General features: G+C 42.8%; 1 protein-coding gene across 9 annotated transcripts in view; it reads left to right on the forward strand.

Annotated features, from left to right (window-relative positions):
* Positions 1 to 15,414, forward strand: part of RUNX1 (RUNX family transcription factor 1) — a 263,629-nt gene extending 248,215 nt beyond the window's left edge. For all 9 annotated transcript variants that reach the window (XM_047720321.1, XM_047720355.1, XM_047720364.1 and 6 more), the window contains 2 exons: positions 5,268 to 5,429; positions 10,917 to 15,414. In XM_047720321.1, coding sequence (XP_047576277.1) covers positions 5,268 to 5,429; positions 10,917 to 11,392 — 638 coding nt within the window. In that variant the 3' untranslated portion in view covers positions 11,393 to 15,414. The remainder of the gene's footprint in view (positions 1 to 5,267; positions 5,430 to 10,916) is intronic.
* The last annotated feature ends 204 nt before the right edge of the window (positions 15,415 to 15,618 follow it).

Raw genomic sequence — 15,618 nt, forward strand, 5'->3', positions numbered from 1 at the left:
TAATACATTAATCATAATTAAATTCCCTAGCCAGTAACTCCAAAATCTGTGTCATATCTGAGTCTGGTTCTGCTGTTTGTTGTATCTCTTCAGACTGCTTTTCTTACCTTTTGGCATGCCTTGTTATTTCTGATTTGAAAGCTAGACATGAGGGGCACCTTGGTGGCTCAGTCAGTTAAGCATCTCATTCTTGGTTCTTGGCTCAGGTCATGATCTCAGGGTCCTGGGATCAAGCCCCACATCAGACTCCAGGCTGAGCATTGTGTCTGCTTGAGGATTTTCTCCCTCCCTGTCCCTGGCTCTTCTCCCTGCTCGCACATTCTCCCTCTGTCTCTCTCTCTCTCTCTCTCTCTAAAATAAATTAAATAAATAAATAATAAATAAATCTTAAAAAAAAAAAAAGAAAGCTAGACATGATTTATCAGGTGATGGGAATGGATGTAAGTAGAACTTCAGTGTGAGATTTTATGTTCATCTAGCTAGGAGTTGGGCTGTCCTTCATGTTTATTGTAGCTGTAGATGTCAGAGACTTCAAATTCCTCTAATATCCTTGCTTTTGTCTCCCTTGTTGTCTTTGGACTTCCCTAAGAACTCTTCCCTAGTCTCTTTGAGCTGTAACCCACTGTTACTATACTGGATCCCATGAAAACCTGGAAGAGTTCCTGATGCCAATCTTGTGAAAATGTCCCCACCCCAGTCCCCATACATGCACAAATGACTGAAGCTCCTAGAAGTTTCTTATTCTCATGGTAGTCTATACTTGGTCTCCAACAGTTTATCAAAATTGCCAGTTAAGCGTTCCAACCAATTTTACAGCTCCAGCAGCTTCTGGGCGTGGTATGCACACCTCACTCAGTATGATCTTCTGTAGTCACCTGCCTCTCAAGATTTCAGGGTGGCAGGTTGCCCTACAGTCTCAGTTCTCTAACAGATCCAAGAAGAGTCATGAATTATCACTCTGTTCAGCTCTTTCCTTGTAAAGAAGGGAGTGGTGACCCCCAAGTTCTTTGCATTTCAGAGCTACAGCTAGAAGCAGCAGAACATCTTGACATCAGTTATTTGATAGGGTCATTTTTCACTCTGGAGATATTTTGATATTGCTGCATCAAAAGGTGAAAGCACTCACTTTCTTACTGAGGGATGTATGCCATTGATCCCTCTGAATTCACCACTCACATCCACCCTACCTTATCCCCAATCCCCCTTCTCTGACCTCATTTCAAATGGAAAGGAGAGGGAGCTCTGTTTTACCCATTTTTTGATGATCAGACATCTGAAAATAACCCCTCACAAAATGACCTCAGTAAAGTGGCTGCATCAAAACATTATGTACTCTGAAAAAAAAAAAAAAAAAAAAAACCACAGAAAAAACAGGAGGCAGAAAGGCTCAAATTTAAATTTTCTAATCCAGTCGTTTTATTAATGGACATGTGAACTGCTTGAGATTGGGTCTTTGCCCCCTCTATCCTTACCTCAAATCTCCAGTTTTCTTGCCCTTTACCATTTAATCTCTGTATCCCAGTTCCTCCTGGGTGCTGAAGACCAGCAGGCAAACTTTTTTATCTGTGAATGGCGTGATATTATTACTTGAACCTCACCCTGGAGCAGGAGTGTATGGCCTTACCAATAAATTATCAGATAAATCCCTTGGCATGGGTTTATTTTCCTTTTTAATAATATAATCATAAAAAGTAGTCAGACTTACTGAGCATTTAATATGGCCAAAAACTGTGCTACTTGCTTTACATATGGTTTATCTCACTTATTCTTCACTACTACCATTTGAAGTAAGAGAACTACATACCAGAGAAAATAAGTGACTTGCCCAGGCTAAAGGTAGAATTCGGACTGAAATCGATCTATGATTTAAATTAGGTGCTTTCCCTAGTCTGTTCCTTGCAGAGGCAGAACATGAGTGCATAATAAATGCCATTAGGGTTATCTCTAATGTGGGAACAGCTGTTTGCAAGTCCAGATTAGGCAGATAATCCATCAATTCACCTGAATACAGGTCCGCCACTAGTTGTAATTCCCTAAAGGCAAGGACTATAGTCCATTCACTACTGAGTCCCCAAAACAGTGACCCTAGTAAAGCAAAAATGCTCATTGGCAACATGAATGAATGAGGATGTGAATAACTTCATGAGCCCATGAATTAATGAACAAACTAATTAATGTGAATGAATAAATGAAGCAACTCTCAGCATGATGATCAGTGCCCCAGGAAGAAACGTTTCCAAGCATCATCTACTCCCAGGATCTTCACTGATACCAGACTAGAAGCTCCAATGGATCAGGAACTACATTGGCCTTATTCATCATGCTATTACTAGCTAAGTTAGCACATGCCTAGCACACTAAAATTTCAGTAAACTTTTGTTCTTTTCGATGGACTGACTTATCAGAGGCACTCCATTCAAGAACAAGTAGCCCTACTGTCTGGAGAATGACTGACAGTGGTTCTTTTCCTCAGCCTACGGCTTCTTTTCTGGATAACTTCCATCTTCTCCCTGCCTACTTCCTCTTTCCAGAATAGGTGTATTTATTGTTACAAGCACTGTTCTTCACCCCATCCTTCCACCTGAATCTTTCTTAAATCTGATTAACATACAAGTTCAGCAGAGAAATACTGTATACCATCAATTTGAATTAGAATCCTGCACTGTGACTACTGGAAGGGGCTTTGAGATCATGTCTTTTCAGAGAGGAAAATAAGGATGTATAAACAAGTGGTTCAGGCTCAAAGACAAGCATGGAGGCCACTTATCCTACTTCTCCTGCCTCTCATTCCCATGCTTGGGGTGGTCCACAGTACTGCCAAATATTTCCACACCTGCCTTCTTGTGTTCACGTTGGCCCCATCAGAACAACAATGGTAACGGAACAGTAAACTCAGCATACTCCATATCATTAGTCCTAGTTTTTTTGTTCTATTTGGTGCTTTGGGGTTTTTTATTAATAATATACGTAGAATTAGAAAATACCCAGAAAACCTGACATGAGAAGCTCGCCATCACCACCTTCTGGCCCACTGCTGGCAATGAATCCAAAGGCAGCTCACTCTGGTCACATGAATGAAAACTGATAATGCAGGGGTCCTTTGGGGTTTTAGTGCTAGCCCTCCTCTAACGCTGGAAAGCTAAGTTGTGGTGTGAAGCAAGAATGTTGAATCTAAAACCCTGTGTTAAAAAAAAAAAAAACAATCACAGAACTTGGACTTTAATCATAAAGATCATTTTACCAAAGCATATTTTTTAAAAGGCTGTGAAACATTATGCAACGTTTGCATGGTTTAATTATGAGTTTAGAAAAGCCTAGCACAACTTTTTCACTACAGTAAAACATGACAGAGCATGAATCATGGCATAATACCTTATGCTTACTGTGGTTTTAGACATGGGGTTAGGGGTGCTGGGCTGTCTACACAGCAAGGCATGAATTACTGAACCGCAATTCACACCCCAGAGGGCTTTATGACAATTATAAAACCTCTTTTGTTTGCTTCTTAAATGATTAAAATATTTGAGTACTATATATTCATCTAGCAAATGTGTATATCTAGGACATATGCATGTCTTACAAAAATATCTGAGTCTATAATTTATTTTTCACTTGGAGCAAAACCCTTGTAGTAATACAGGAATGTTGAACAATCTGCTATTTTGCTCTTTGCTTTCAGTTATTAGAAACACTGTTACCTGTAAGGCTGTGCAGGATCCTTGACTATAGTGGATCTTTCATTTCCACTGAGTTTAGAATGGACCAGCTATTTTATTCTCTGCCTTCTGCTCAAATTCCCCAAAATTCAGAATGGAATGAGGACCCTTCTTTAATATTAGATTTCAGAGATTCTAAGTGAAAATATTTGCCCATATTTTCCAAGCTTAAAAATTGAGTTATTTGAAAAGAAAGAAATCGATCCACAAGAGGGACGGGGACTGGGGTGAGGGGAGTGTGGGGCAGGTAGCTGGCAGGCAGAAGAGCCGGGGATCCAGGTAGATCTCTAAACCCCTGATTCTGTCATCCCCTCTGCCGGCTTCAGACAGATAAACAGAAACAGCAAACTTGAACTGCTGGAAAAGAAAAGCCCCTGAAGGAAGGAGAACTGAATATTTCACAAGGAGTAGAAAGAACTCACTTCTTTATGTCCTGGCACATACACAGCCTACACCCAGCATTCTCCAGAGGAATGCTGCTCTTTCTAAATTTACTCCCAGCTTCTTGTACCTCTGGCTATGAAGACCCCTGGGAACTAGTGTAGTCCACAGAGAAGGTGGGACACAAAGAGAAAATCGATGTTTAACCCTAAAGAAATGGAAGGCTATCTTGTGGGGGGACTGTGTCCCATTCAACTTTTCTTACACGTGTTGCCCAAGATTAGAGGGTTTGTTTATTTTTTTCTTCTCCTTTTCATCTGCACTGTGATGCTTTTGAAAGCTAAGACTCCTATGAATGCTGGAGTCAAATTTACAAAATCCTTTTTACCTAAATCTTCTGAAGTCAGAGTTTTGTCTCTTCTCTATCCCAGTCCCCACTTAATGGCTGTCTATAAAATACTTGCTCAACATTCTGCCCTTTAAACATTGCAAACTTGAGGTCTTGAGAAGGTGCAGGACACCTGTCGGTCTGGGTTGGTAGAGCCAGATCTCTACTGCTGGGTTTGTGAACTAATCCTCAGGTCTCATCATCGGCTTCCCAGCAGACCTTTTCTAAACTCCTTGGGAGAGAATTCACCTAAATAGAGGATATTTAAAAGTCCTTGGCATATTTTTTGCCAAAGTTAAGAAAACAAAAACAAAAACAAAAACTCTATGTTCTTTTTTGCTTACTGAGCACAGATGGATATGTGATCCACCTGAGTTTATAAAATGTTTCTGAGGATGAGAATTGTAACTCTTGGTAAAGCTAAAATTGTCTGGGCGGTTGATATGTGCTGTAGTTTAACAGGTGAGCATTAACACTTCTGCCTGGAAAGCATATTCAACTTCTCCCATCATTGTTAGCATGATTAAATCAAACCTCTGGAAGAAACAGTTATCAGAGGAAAATCTTCAAGAATCACACATAAACTGTATTTCAGTGTCTCTCAGGGGAGGGTGGAAATCATCAAACAAAAGCAAATACCTGGACTTACTAGACACTGGTCAGCAGGCCACAGGAATGTATAGCATATTTAAAGAGAGGTGACTAGTTTTTTATTAAGAGATTTGTTTTTTCTTATACCCCACCCCACTCTACATATGATTGACCTCCCTGATTCTCTGCAGACACAAGGCAGATCCAACCATCCCCACCGTGGTCCTATGATCAGTCCTACCAGTACCTGGGATCGATCGCCTCACCTTCTGTACACCCAGCAACACCCATCTCACCTGGACGGGCCAGCGGCATGACAACCCTCTCTGCAGAGCTTTCCAGTCGACTCACAAGTAAGCTGCTTGAACACACCCTTTGAAGTCAAGCTAGAGTGGAAGGTTCGAGAGACTGGAGATGCATAAAGGGTTTGGCAGTCATTCTGAGGGGGGTAAAATTGTGGTTTAAATACAAGGTTGTCTAAGTCCCATGTCCATTCACTGATTTTCCCTGACCTCTAGCGAGAGAGATTATGAATATGAAGGCAGAAGAGGATTCTTTGAGCATTTCGGGGTTGCTCACATTTGGCAGAGAGAGGTAACGGCTGGGGGATTAAATAATATACAAGACTAAGGAATCAGCTTCTAGGACTCAGGAGGGACTGTCCATTTGATGGTGGCAAGGTTTCACAGGTCATGTGAACAACACTGGGGTACCTATGGAATGGGAAACAGCTACACCCCAAATGAGACATTTTGAACTAAGCTCTTCATCCTGGATTAGAGGAACAGAATGGAAAGCTCGGGTGTCGTGGTTAGCATAATTGTTGTTAATACGAGCTCATTAAATATTAGTCATTTAACCTATGAGACCTTTTGGGCTTGGCACTCACCTTCGCTCGTGGGCAGGGAAATCAGAGTTAGAGAAAAATTCCTTTGTTGAAAGCAAAAGAAGAAACTCCCTGTTTGGAGCTTTGAAATTGGAGCTGGACCAAACTGTGAAAATACTTCAGAGAACTTCAGCATTATGAAGCCTGCAAACACACTTCATATGCATGGGGAGGAGGGTGGTTGTTTTTGCTTTTCAGCTCTTGAGATCAGATTATAGTAGATTAGGGGGCAGGCAAAGGGGCAAAGGCGTCATGTCTGCCATTTTAAATGTCGGATAATGTGGTGTTTTCCAGACAGTTGTGATTACTTGAGATTTCACCAAATGCTTTAGCTTCTTTTCGGAGCTTCTCAACAGCACCATCATTGGCATCTGGGGCCAGAGAATTCTTTGTGGTGGGCGGTGGGGGGGGGGGGTTGCTGCCCTCTGCACTGTAGGATATTCAGCGGCATCTCTGACCTCTAGATGCAGCAACAGGCCCCCTCCCCTGCACCAAGATGACCAAAAATGTTTCCAGACACTGTCAGATATCTGGAGGGCGCCCAACAGCCCCCCGGTTGAGAACCACCATCTTCGAGTATTCTTAGGTGTGTGGTAAAATGGAAAAGCCAACTTAGTTGCCCACTTTTTGTATTAATGCCAAGATTTTCAGGGCACCTGCTGGCCTAAGGAGTTGAGGAAGTTGATGACGTCTGTTCACCTTGTTGTTTCAGAAGTTCTGTTCCCTCAGGACCAGTTTGACTCCAAAGGCACTTGTCAACTTTTATTGATTCTTCTCAGAGCACTGCTTTGCTCTCTACATCTAAAACAATCACTGTTTTCCTTGGTAATGTGCCTGCTGTGGGTCTCTGGGAATGTATTACGTAAGACTTTTGACTTGGTCGCCACCCAAGATCCGCACCTTATGGTTTCAAGAGCCCTCAGGGGGCAGCCGCTCGAACTGACCAGTGTTCAGATGTGAGGGTGACTTTTCTTTTTTTTAAAGGGAATGGGTAATGTGTGCTCCCAAGTCCCGTGTTGCTGTTAAGGCTTCTGAAAAACCGGGACCTCAATTACCCAAGGAGTGGGGGAAGGACATTTTATGGTGTGAGGGTGTGAAGTACACAAAAACCACGTCCCATTTCAGCACCCTAGAATTATCCTTCCCTGTCTTAGAGGGAGGGCGGGAGAGAATTACAGATGAGCTTTCCCCGGTGGCAGAGAAAGGCATGGGAGACTGCTCTTCAACTTGGCAGATCTCCCTCTGAGAAATCAAGCCTGGAGTGCGGGCCTGAAAAACCTTGTCATATGCCTGGGGGCAGTAGGGGGTTGCGACACATGAAAGCAAAGTGGCTGCCCCGGCTGCCAGCTTTGAAAACTTGACACTGCTCTGCTCCTGCTTTTCCTTTTAATCCCGCCCCAGAGCTCTGTGTTCAGCCCCTCTCCCCACCCCCAGCCCCACCTGGACTTCCTTCTGCACGTGGGACTTGCACACTCTTTTTCTCTTTCTCCTTTGCAGACAGTCTCCACACCTTGTCTGAAAAGAGATGTCATCTGGAGGTTTTCCTTTTTTTTTTTTTTTTCTTTAAAAAAATTAATGTTTAGCTGCCAACCTGGGCGACAGACAGCATGCATTAATCTGAGTCATGCAAAAGATCCTTTTAAGGCTGCCATTATCTGCTCAAGCTGTTTAATCCTTTGGGGGCAGTGGGAGGGGCTGGAGTGGGGCAGCTTTCATCCACGTCAAGCTGTGGAGCAAACACTTGAGCTGTCGTGGCAAATATCAGTGGGGAAACATTTCCAACTAAAATACCTGAACCTCCTAATCCGCAGATTTCCTACTCTTTAAAAGCTCCCTGTGACTATCTGGGGTCTCCACCCCCACCCATTATGGAATAAGGGGACACCGGGCCAGCCCAAAGGACAAATGGGCAATGATGGGGTGAATGGTGCATGACAGTGGGGCTCAGCAGGAAATGTCAGATGAGACATAAAAATGGAAACAAATATTTGAATAGATCATTTGAATCAGAACATATCTAGAGGGCCAAAGATCTTTTATTATCAAAATGTGTGGGGAGAGAAAGCTAACTTTTGTCCAGTGGTGCGGTGGAGACAGGAGAATCACGGGCAGTATTGAGGATCTTTCAGATACTCTGCCCACAAGTGAAAGAACTATTTTCCTCTGACAGCTGAGACCATAACATCATTGCATTACTTATGTCCGTGACCAGCCATGGACTCACTGGGGATTACGGTAACTTGGTACCATCACCACATTACCACGTAGTCGTTGGAACAGACTGGCAGAGCATGTCCAGACATCGCCATGAAACAGGGTGACCTTTCATTCCTTTTCCAGTGGATTCACCTTTTTGTCTCAGGGCAAATGAAGCAAGAGGAATACTGGGCGGAGTCATTAATTTGTGTCCAGAGTCTTGCATCAGATGCCAACAAATTGATTGTATTTGCCTAATGCTCTTCCTCCTACCTCAGCTTCTCCCTAGACTATAGAAATCTAACTGGAAAAATGGAGTCAAGCTTCCTGTCACAGCTCTCTGGGTGAGCAAAAACAAGTGACACAGAGCTTGCTCACAGACGGCCCCAGTAAGTGGCCAGGGACAAACTGTGTGGAATGAGGTGCGGCCTGGCTTCAGGACGAGCTAGAGTGTGGCCATGGAAGGGCAGCCCCAGAACCACTGTCAGTTTACAACGTTTTCCCTGCCCGCATGTCTGACTGGCTTTGAAAAGATTAACAGGAGTGTTTGTTTGAAAGTCAGACTCCTGGTTTCCTCATTAGCACAGAGATTGGGCACAGACTTTGGTTGTTTCTATAAACTTTAATTACCTCTCTGATGAGGGGTATATACCTCCTCATCACATTCACCCCAAATTTATAGAGGAGTTTGGAAAGAGGGAAAGGGGAGAAGGGAGGGGGAGAAGGGGGAGAGAGGGAGAAAGAGAGGGGGGATGAGAGAGTGGAAGAGAGAGAGAGAGAAAGGCAGAAAGAGAATGAGAACACTAGCTCTCCCTGCTGGAATAATAGGCTTGAAATATGAGGAAGCAGATCAACCCCGGATGCCTTCCAAATACAGATTAATCCACCCTGGTAGCTTTCCTTTCAGAGCAAACTCTTGGCTCTGTCAAGTTTCTCTATGGGCCTGAACACAAAAGGACACAGACTACATGCCATCCTGAGCTTGGACTTACTTTGTATGTTGATTTGGTAGCTTAAAAATTTTAAAACATTTAATTTTGCCTCTGCTATCTTTTGGGTTTGCTGCTATAAAGACTACAGCCCTGGCCCAGTCATTTGATTAATAACTCTGAGGAACAGGATACCATCCTACATCTACATGGTGGTTCTCAGTCGGAGAGTGGGGGATGGTTGCCCCCCTTCACCCTGCCCCCAGAACATTTGGCAGTGTCTGGAGACAATGTTAGTTGTCACAATGCGGGGTGTGGGAGCGCTACGGACATTTGGTAGGCAGAAGCTAAGAATGCTCCCAAACATACTGCAATGGAAGGGACAGCTCCCCACACCCCCAACAAATATATATCTGGCCCAAAATGTCAACAGTACCACTGCTGAGAAACTGATCTACAGGACACAAGGAACACTTCCTGGCACCCAAAGCCCCTAGTAGTTCCCAAGGGCAGCTATGGTAAAGAAAAATATTCCCAAGGGCAGTCTATGGTAAAGAAAAATGCAGAAGGATGCAATGAAGGCCAAAGCCAGTTTCTGAGACCAGAAATACAGAATCCTAACAAAGTGAGTTTTATAGACAAAGTTTTGCCATTCCTGGTAAAACTTAAACATGTGGGAAAATGGAGTGGATAAATCAAAGCCCTGCAGCCATTTGTGTTAACAAATCAGTGAAGCACTTGAGGGAATACCAGGTGACACTGAGGTCCTATTTTTCTAAAAATGTGGAAGTAGTCTAAAGACACATGAGAGGGGAGGAAGAGTGGTATTGATACTCACTGACAATCACTCACAGTCACTACTATGGCATGCATTAGGTAGAATCATAAGAAACTGGCAATTTTTAATTGTTTGAAACCTACAGAAACAGCAGTTTCCTGTGATTCAACCTAAATATTATGTATGCTGTATTATAATGTTATTACATATTAAAATTATAAAACAGTATCATATTATATATGATATATTCTATTGATATTAATCTACGGATGCATCCATCTCATTACTATCATATAATTTTATAAGTTACATATTGTTATAATTATATTAATATCACAGATTACATTTATATTAATATTGGCATATTAATATATTGATTATAGACGACTGGCAAAATTTTTCCGTAAAGAACCAGATACTTAATATTTTAGGCTTCCCGGGTCCCACGGTTTGTCTGTGTCATGACGACTCCACTCTGCAGTGGTCGTTCATCAGCAGCTAGGAGAATTCCTAACAGGAGTGAGGCTCATTCCAGTGAAACTTCATGCAGGGCAACGGATATGTGAATTTCACATAATTTTCACGTCAGAAAATACTATCCTTCTTTTCACTTTTTTCAACCATTTAGAAAAGTAACTCGTTCTCACCTTGGGGGCCATACAAAAACTGGTGGCGTCGAAAAGGTGGGTTTTCCAACCCTGTCATTACCTCGATATTACAGGTATTATATTTATATATAGTGTGTGTTATGTTACACTGTATTACATCCTATTATATTGTAATGACATTGTAGCCTACCCCACCTTACATTCCGTGACTCCCCGAGTTACTACCCTCTGTCACCGCAGACCACCACACCACCTCCCTGCCCACTAGCATGCTGGGTAGGCAGCCCCCTTGGCTTCCGGGGCAGCAGCATTCTGGGTAATCCTCCTGTGGGCGGGCTGTGGGCGGGCCGCGGGCGGGCCGCGGGCGGGCCGCAGGCGGGAGGACCATGGCCTCCCCGGGTCCCATCTCCCACCTCACAATCTTTTCTCGCCCGCCCCCACAGCGGCCCCCGACCTGACGGCCTTCGGCGACCCACGCCAGTTCCCTGCGCTGCCCTCCATCTCAGACCCTCGCATGCACTACCCCGGAGCCTTCACCTACTCCCCGACGCCCGTCACGTCGGGCATTGGCATTGGCATGTCGGCCATGAGCTCAGCCACGCGCTACCACACGTACCTGCCGCCGCCCTACCCTGGGTCGTCGCAGGCACAGGGTGGCCCCTTCCAGGCCAGCTCGCCCTCCTACCACCTGTACTACGGCGCCTCGGCTGGCTCCTACCAGTTCTCCATGGTGGGTGGCGAGCGTTCGCCGCCGCGCATCCTGCCACCATGCACCAACGCCTCCACGGGCTCGGCGCTGCTCAACCCCAGCCTCCCGAACCAAAGCGACGTGGTGGAGGCTGAGGGCAGCCACAGCAACTCGCCCACCAACATGGCGCCCGCTGCGCGCCTTGAAGAGGCTGTGTGGCGGCCCTACTGAGGGCCCCGCGGCGGCCGAGTGGGAGGAGCGCCCCTGCCCAGGCCCAGCCTTTGCTCTGGAGAGCCCGCGGGTATGGGGTCCGCGGCCGGCGCTGGGGAAGGGGCGCGCCCCTGCCAACTGGGTTCTGGGATCTCGCTCTGCTCCGCGCCCTCGCCCACCCCCTCCCCGGCCCTTGGGCATTCGGGCCCCCTGGCCACCTGCGCCCCCGAGGCCATGCGGAGCGCCATTGCTGTGGGCCCGGCTCACCTTTTCCGAACCTGACCCAGCAGGAGGGTGTCCGCTTCACCACCACGTGGACGCGTCGTAAGGCAAACAGGAAGATTCCCAGAGGGAAACTGTGAATGCTTCTGATTTAGCGATGCTGTGAATAAAAGAAAGATTTTATACCCTTGACTTCACTTTTTAACCAAGTTGTTTATTCCAAAGAGTGGAATTTTGGTTGGGGTGGGGGCGGGGAATGCAACTCCTCTTGTTTGGTATCTAATTTGTATTTTTTAGTTTTCTTTTCCAGCACCTTATAAATTGCAAAGTGCATATTTGCATTTGGGGTGTTTTTTATTTTTATATATATATATATTAAAAAATTGAGCTTGCTTCTTTCTTGCTTTGACAATTTGAAAGAAATATGATTCCTTTTTTCTGTAAGTTTTATTTAACTTTTCTTTTGGACTTTCGTGTAGTTGTTCTTTTGAGAAACAACTACAGCTTTGGGTCATTTTCAACTACTGTATTCCCACAAGGAATCCCTAGATATTTATGTATCTTGTTGTTTAGACACTTACTTATGTGTTGATACTTTTTTATTATTTAAATGTACTTATATTAAGAAGAAAAATATCAAGTACTACATTTTTGTTTTTGATAGTAGCCAAAGTTAAATGTATCACATTGAAGAAGGCTGGAAAAAAAGGATGAGCAATGTGATGACTTGGTTATCTAAATATTGTTTACATTAAACTCCCTTTCATGTTAATCAAACGAGTTGGTAGCTAATGCAGCAATGTTTTTAATGCTTTTTAGATGCTGAGGGTCACTTGAAGGATCTGAAGTATGGAATTTTCTGCCAAGCTCAACAAAGGGTCTCATACCTGACTCCCTCCCTTCCAACAGCGGAGGTCAAATCTGGTTCCAGGAGGTTCAGATAGATGCCAATGATTGCACCTCTGGAGAGGATTTATTTTCTGCCTAGGGGTTTGCTCCCTCCATGGGCTTGATAATTCTAGATGTGCTTTGTAACCATTGAATCCAAAGTAAGCTATGTGGAAGAGCAGTATCCACATGGGAACCGAAAGAATGGATTTATGGGTTTCTTAACTGCTCCCTTCTGGAGTAGTAAGGAGATCATCTGAATCCAGAATTCAGACTTTTTAGCTCCAAGAAAATACTTCTATTTGATACAGTACCTGTTCATTGATTCAGAACAAAACTTGTGGCTGTTCCCCAAGGCTGGGAGTGGAAGAAACTAGACCTGGTGTCTTTGGTGCCTGAAGGTCTCCAGCTGAATTTTCATAGGGTGGCTTGGAAGCAGACCTGAACAGGACAGTTTTCCTCTGTGTGCTTCCATGGAGTCACATAGGAAAGCATCATCCCCCCTGTGCCAGACTCCATCCTAAGCTGCTCATTCAGCATCCATCTTTGCATTGCTTTCACCAGGCTGAGACCCTACCTAATGGGGTATGTGCACTTTTATCTGTGCATCAGCATGACAGGAAAGATTCATGTCACAGCTGCCCATGGCTACAATTCAAAAGTATCCAATGTCACTGTAAATTTTTATTGGAGAATTTGGTCAGAATGCAGTTGTTGTACAACTCATAAATACTAACTGCTGATTTTCACATATGTGTGCTCAAAATGATCTGGTTGTTATTTAATGTACCTCTTAAATTAGTTGAAATGATTTCAGGTCAACTCTGAAGAGTATTTGAAAGCAGGACTTCAGAACAGTGTTTGATTTTTATTTTATAAATTTAAGGATTCAAATTAGAAAGATCTTTGGCTGCAGGCAGCAAAACAGCTGGTCTTATTTAAAACAACTTGTTTTTGAGTTTTCTTATATATATATATTGATTATTTGTTTTACACAGATGCAGTAGCACTTTGGTAAGAAAGAGTAAAGCAGTTTGTGTTGTCAGGTCATTCTTATCTAGAAAAGAGCTAAAACAGATCTTGGAGAAATTCAGAATATATTCATTTTCATTTTAGACATGATTATCTCTCCATGATTCAATTTAATGTTTTATTCTGTATTACATTTTTGCAGCAAAATTATCCTTAAATGTCAGCAAATTGACAATTTTTATTTTTGGAAAGGACCTTTGGCCCCTTGACCCCAAATCGAACCTAAGTGTTCTCAACACATGTTGCCATATCTGACCTGACAAAACGTTGGGGGAAAATGAAGGAAAAAAATTATATTTTTCAGTTCATTTCTGGTACCTGAAGATATTCCAACTCAAAACCAGCCTAATGCCCTAGAAAGGGGATCAGACAATGCTTCACATTGAATCTTCACTCTCAAAGGCATGTATGAGGAGGGCTTGTCACTTCGTTGGAGTCCCACTGGTTTGGCTAGTCAGAGTTTCACAGACCCTTACCAGCATATTAGTACTTAATCATTACAGAAAAAATTAAATCAAACTTTAGTGTTTTGGAGATAGGTCTCACATTACACTTAATGTTCCCCTCCAGCGGAAAAATTGTATTCATTGCCTTCAGGTAAATTAAGGTGGTCCTTTAATCAAGGAGACCCTTAAGCCAATAATGTAATAACTGGATGTATCTGGAAGCATTCGTCCAAGAGAAGAAAGATTAAGCCATTTCTACTGCTTGTTCATGCCTTTATTTATAATTTCAACATGGACATGTATTTTAATTCTTTTTGGTTTTTCTCACTATATTTCTTATATGACTTATATTTCTTTCTTCTGCTGGCCCCTTAATATTTCCCTCTGTTTCTCTTCTCCCTCCATCAAACCTCTCCTCCTTCCTCCATTCTCTTGCTTTATATAAGGAGACAGCACACACACCCCCAACTTCACACCAAGTGTCCAGAACACGAGGAGCTGCAGGTCTCCTCACTTTACATAAAGGAACATGGTGAGTCAGCCTTTCTCCTGCTCATCATGGGTTTCTTCCAGAAGTACAGAGACATTGCCAACCATTTTGGATCTGCTTGCTGTCCAAGTGCAGCAACAGAAGCCTTCCTGGACAAATTACAATCAGTGAGTTAATAGACAGCCTTTCTGCTGCCTCACATTTCTGTGCAGATAAACAGAAATGCTCTGATTGGAAAGGAAATGAATGGTTTCACTCAAATGTCCTGCAGTTTAGGGTTGCAGGTTTCTGTCCTGAAAGGCCTGCTTCCTTAGGACATTCCATCCTGGCAATTTTTGTTTTTGGTGGTTTTGTTTTCTGGGGTACAACATGTTTGGGGTCTTTTATACATGAAAAATCAGTTAATAATCTCAAAAAACTTTTTTTTTTCACATTTGAACAAAATGTCTTTTTGTTTACCTACAGTATACAGTCGTTTGGGGTTTTGTTTGTTTGTCTGTTTGGAGTTTTTCCCCTCCCTTTAGCCAGATCAGTATTGATGAGGCTGATCATTTGGCATTTTTTTTTCTTTCCAGAAGAGTTGCATCAACAAAGTTAATTGTATTTATGTATGTAAATAGATTTTAAGCTTCATTATAAAATATTGTTAATACCTGTAATAACTTTTTTTCAATTTTTTTGTGTGTGTTTCTAAGGACTTTTTCTTATGTTTGCTAAATACTGTAGACAAAAAATGCTTCTTTCTACTTTGTTTATTTTAGAATTAAAGATGAGCTACTTTTTATTCACTTTTGTAAAGAGCTAATAGCATGGTTCCATTTTTTTTTTTTTTAAGTTCACTTTTTGTTCTAGGGGAAATGAATGTGCAAAAAAAAAAAGAAAAAGAAAAAGAACTGTTGGTTATTTGTGCTATTCTGGATGTATAAAAATCAATGGAAAAAATAAACTTCCAAATTGAAATGACAGTAAAACACATCTATTGAAAAAGTAACAATGGGAATTGCAGTCCTACTTGGACAGGCCCCACCTAGTGTCTATTTGTGTAGCAGTTACTGGATCTGTTCACAAAGCATCCTGGAAATTTGTGTGTGCTTTCTTTCTCCCTGGTACTGACATATTGAATACTTCCCTAAAGGGAACTGTCAATCTCGAGTTTTAAACCAGATACC

This window comes from Lutra lutra, chromosome 1 (assembly GCF_902655055.1).
Source record: "Lutra lutra chromosome 1, mLutLut1.2, whole genome shotgun sequence".
Lineage (NCBI taxonomy): Eukaryota > Metazoa > Chordata > Mammalia > Carnivora > Mustelidae > Lutra > Lutra lutra.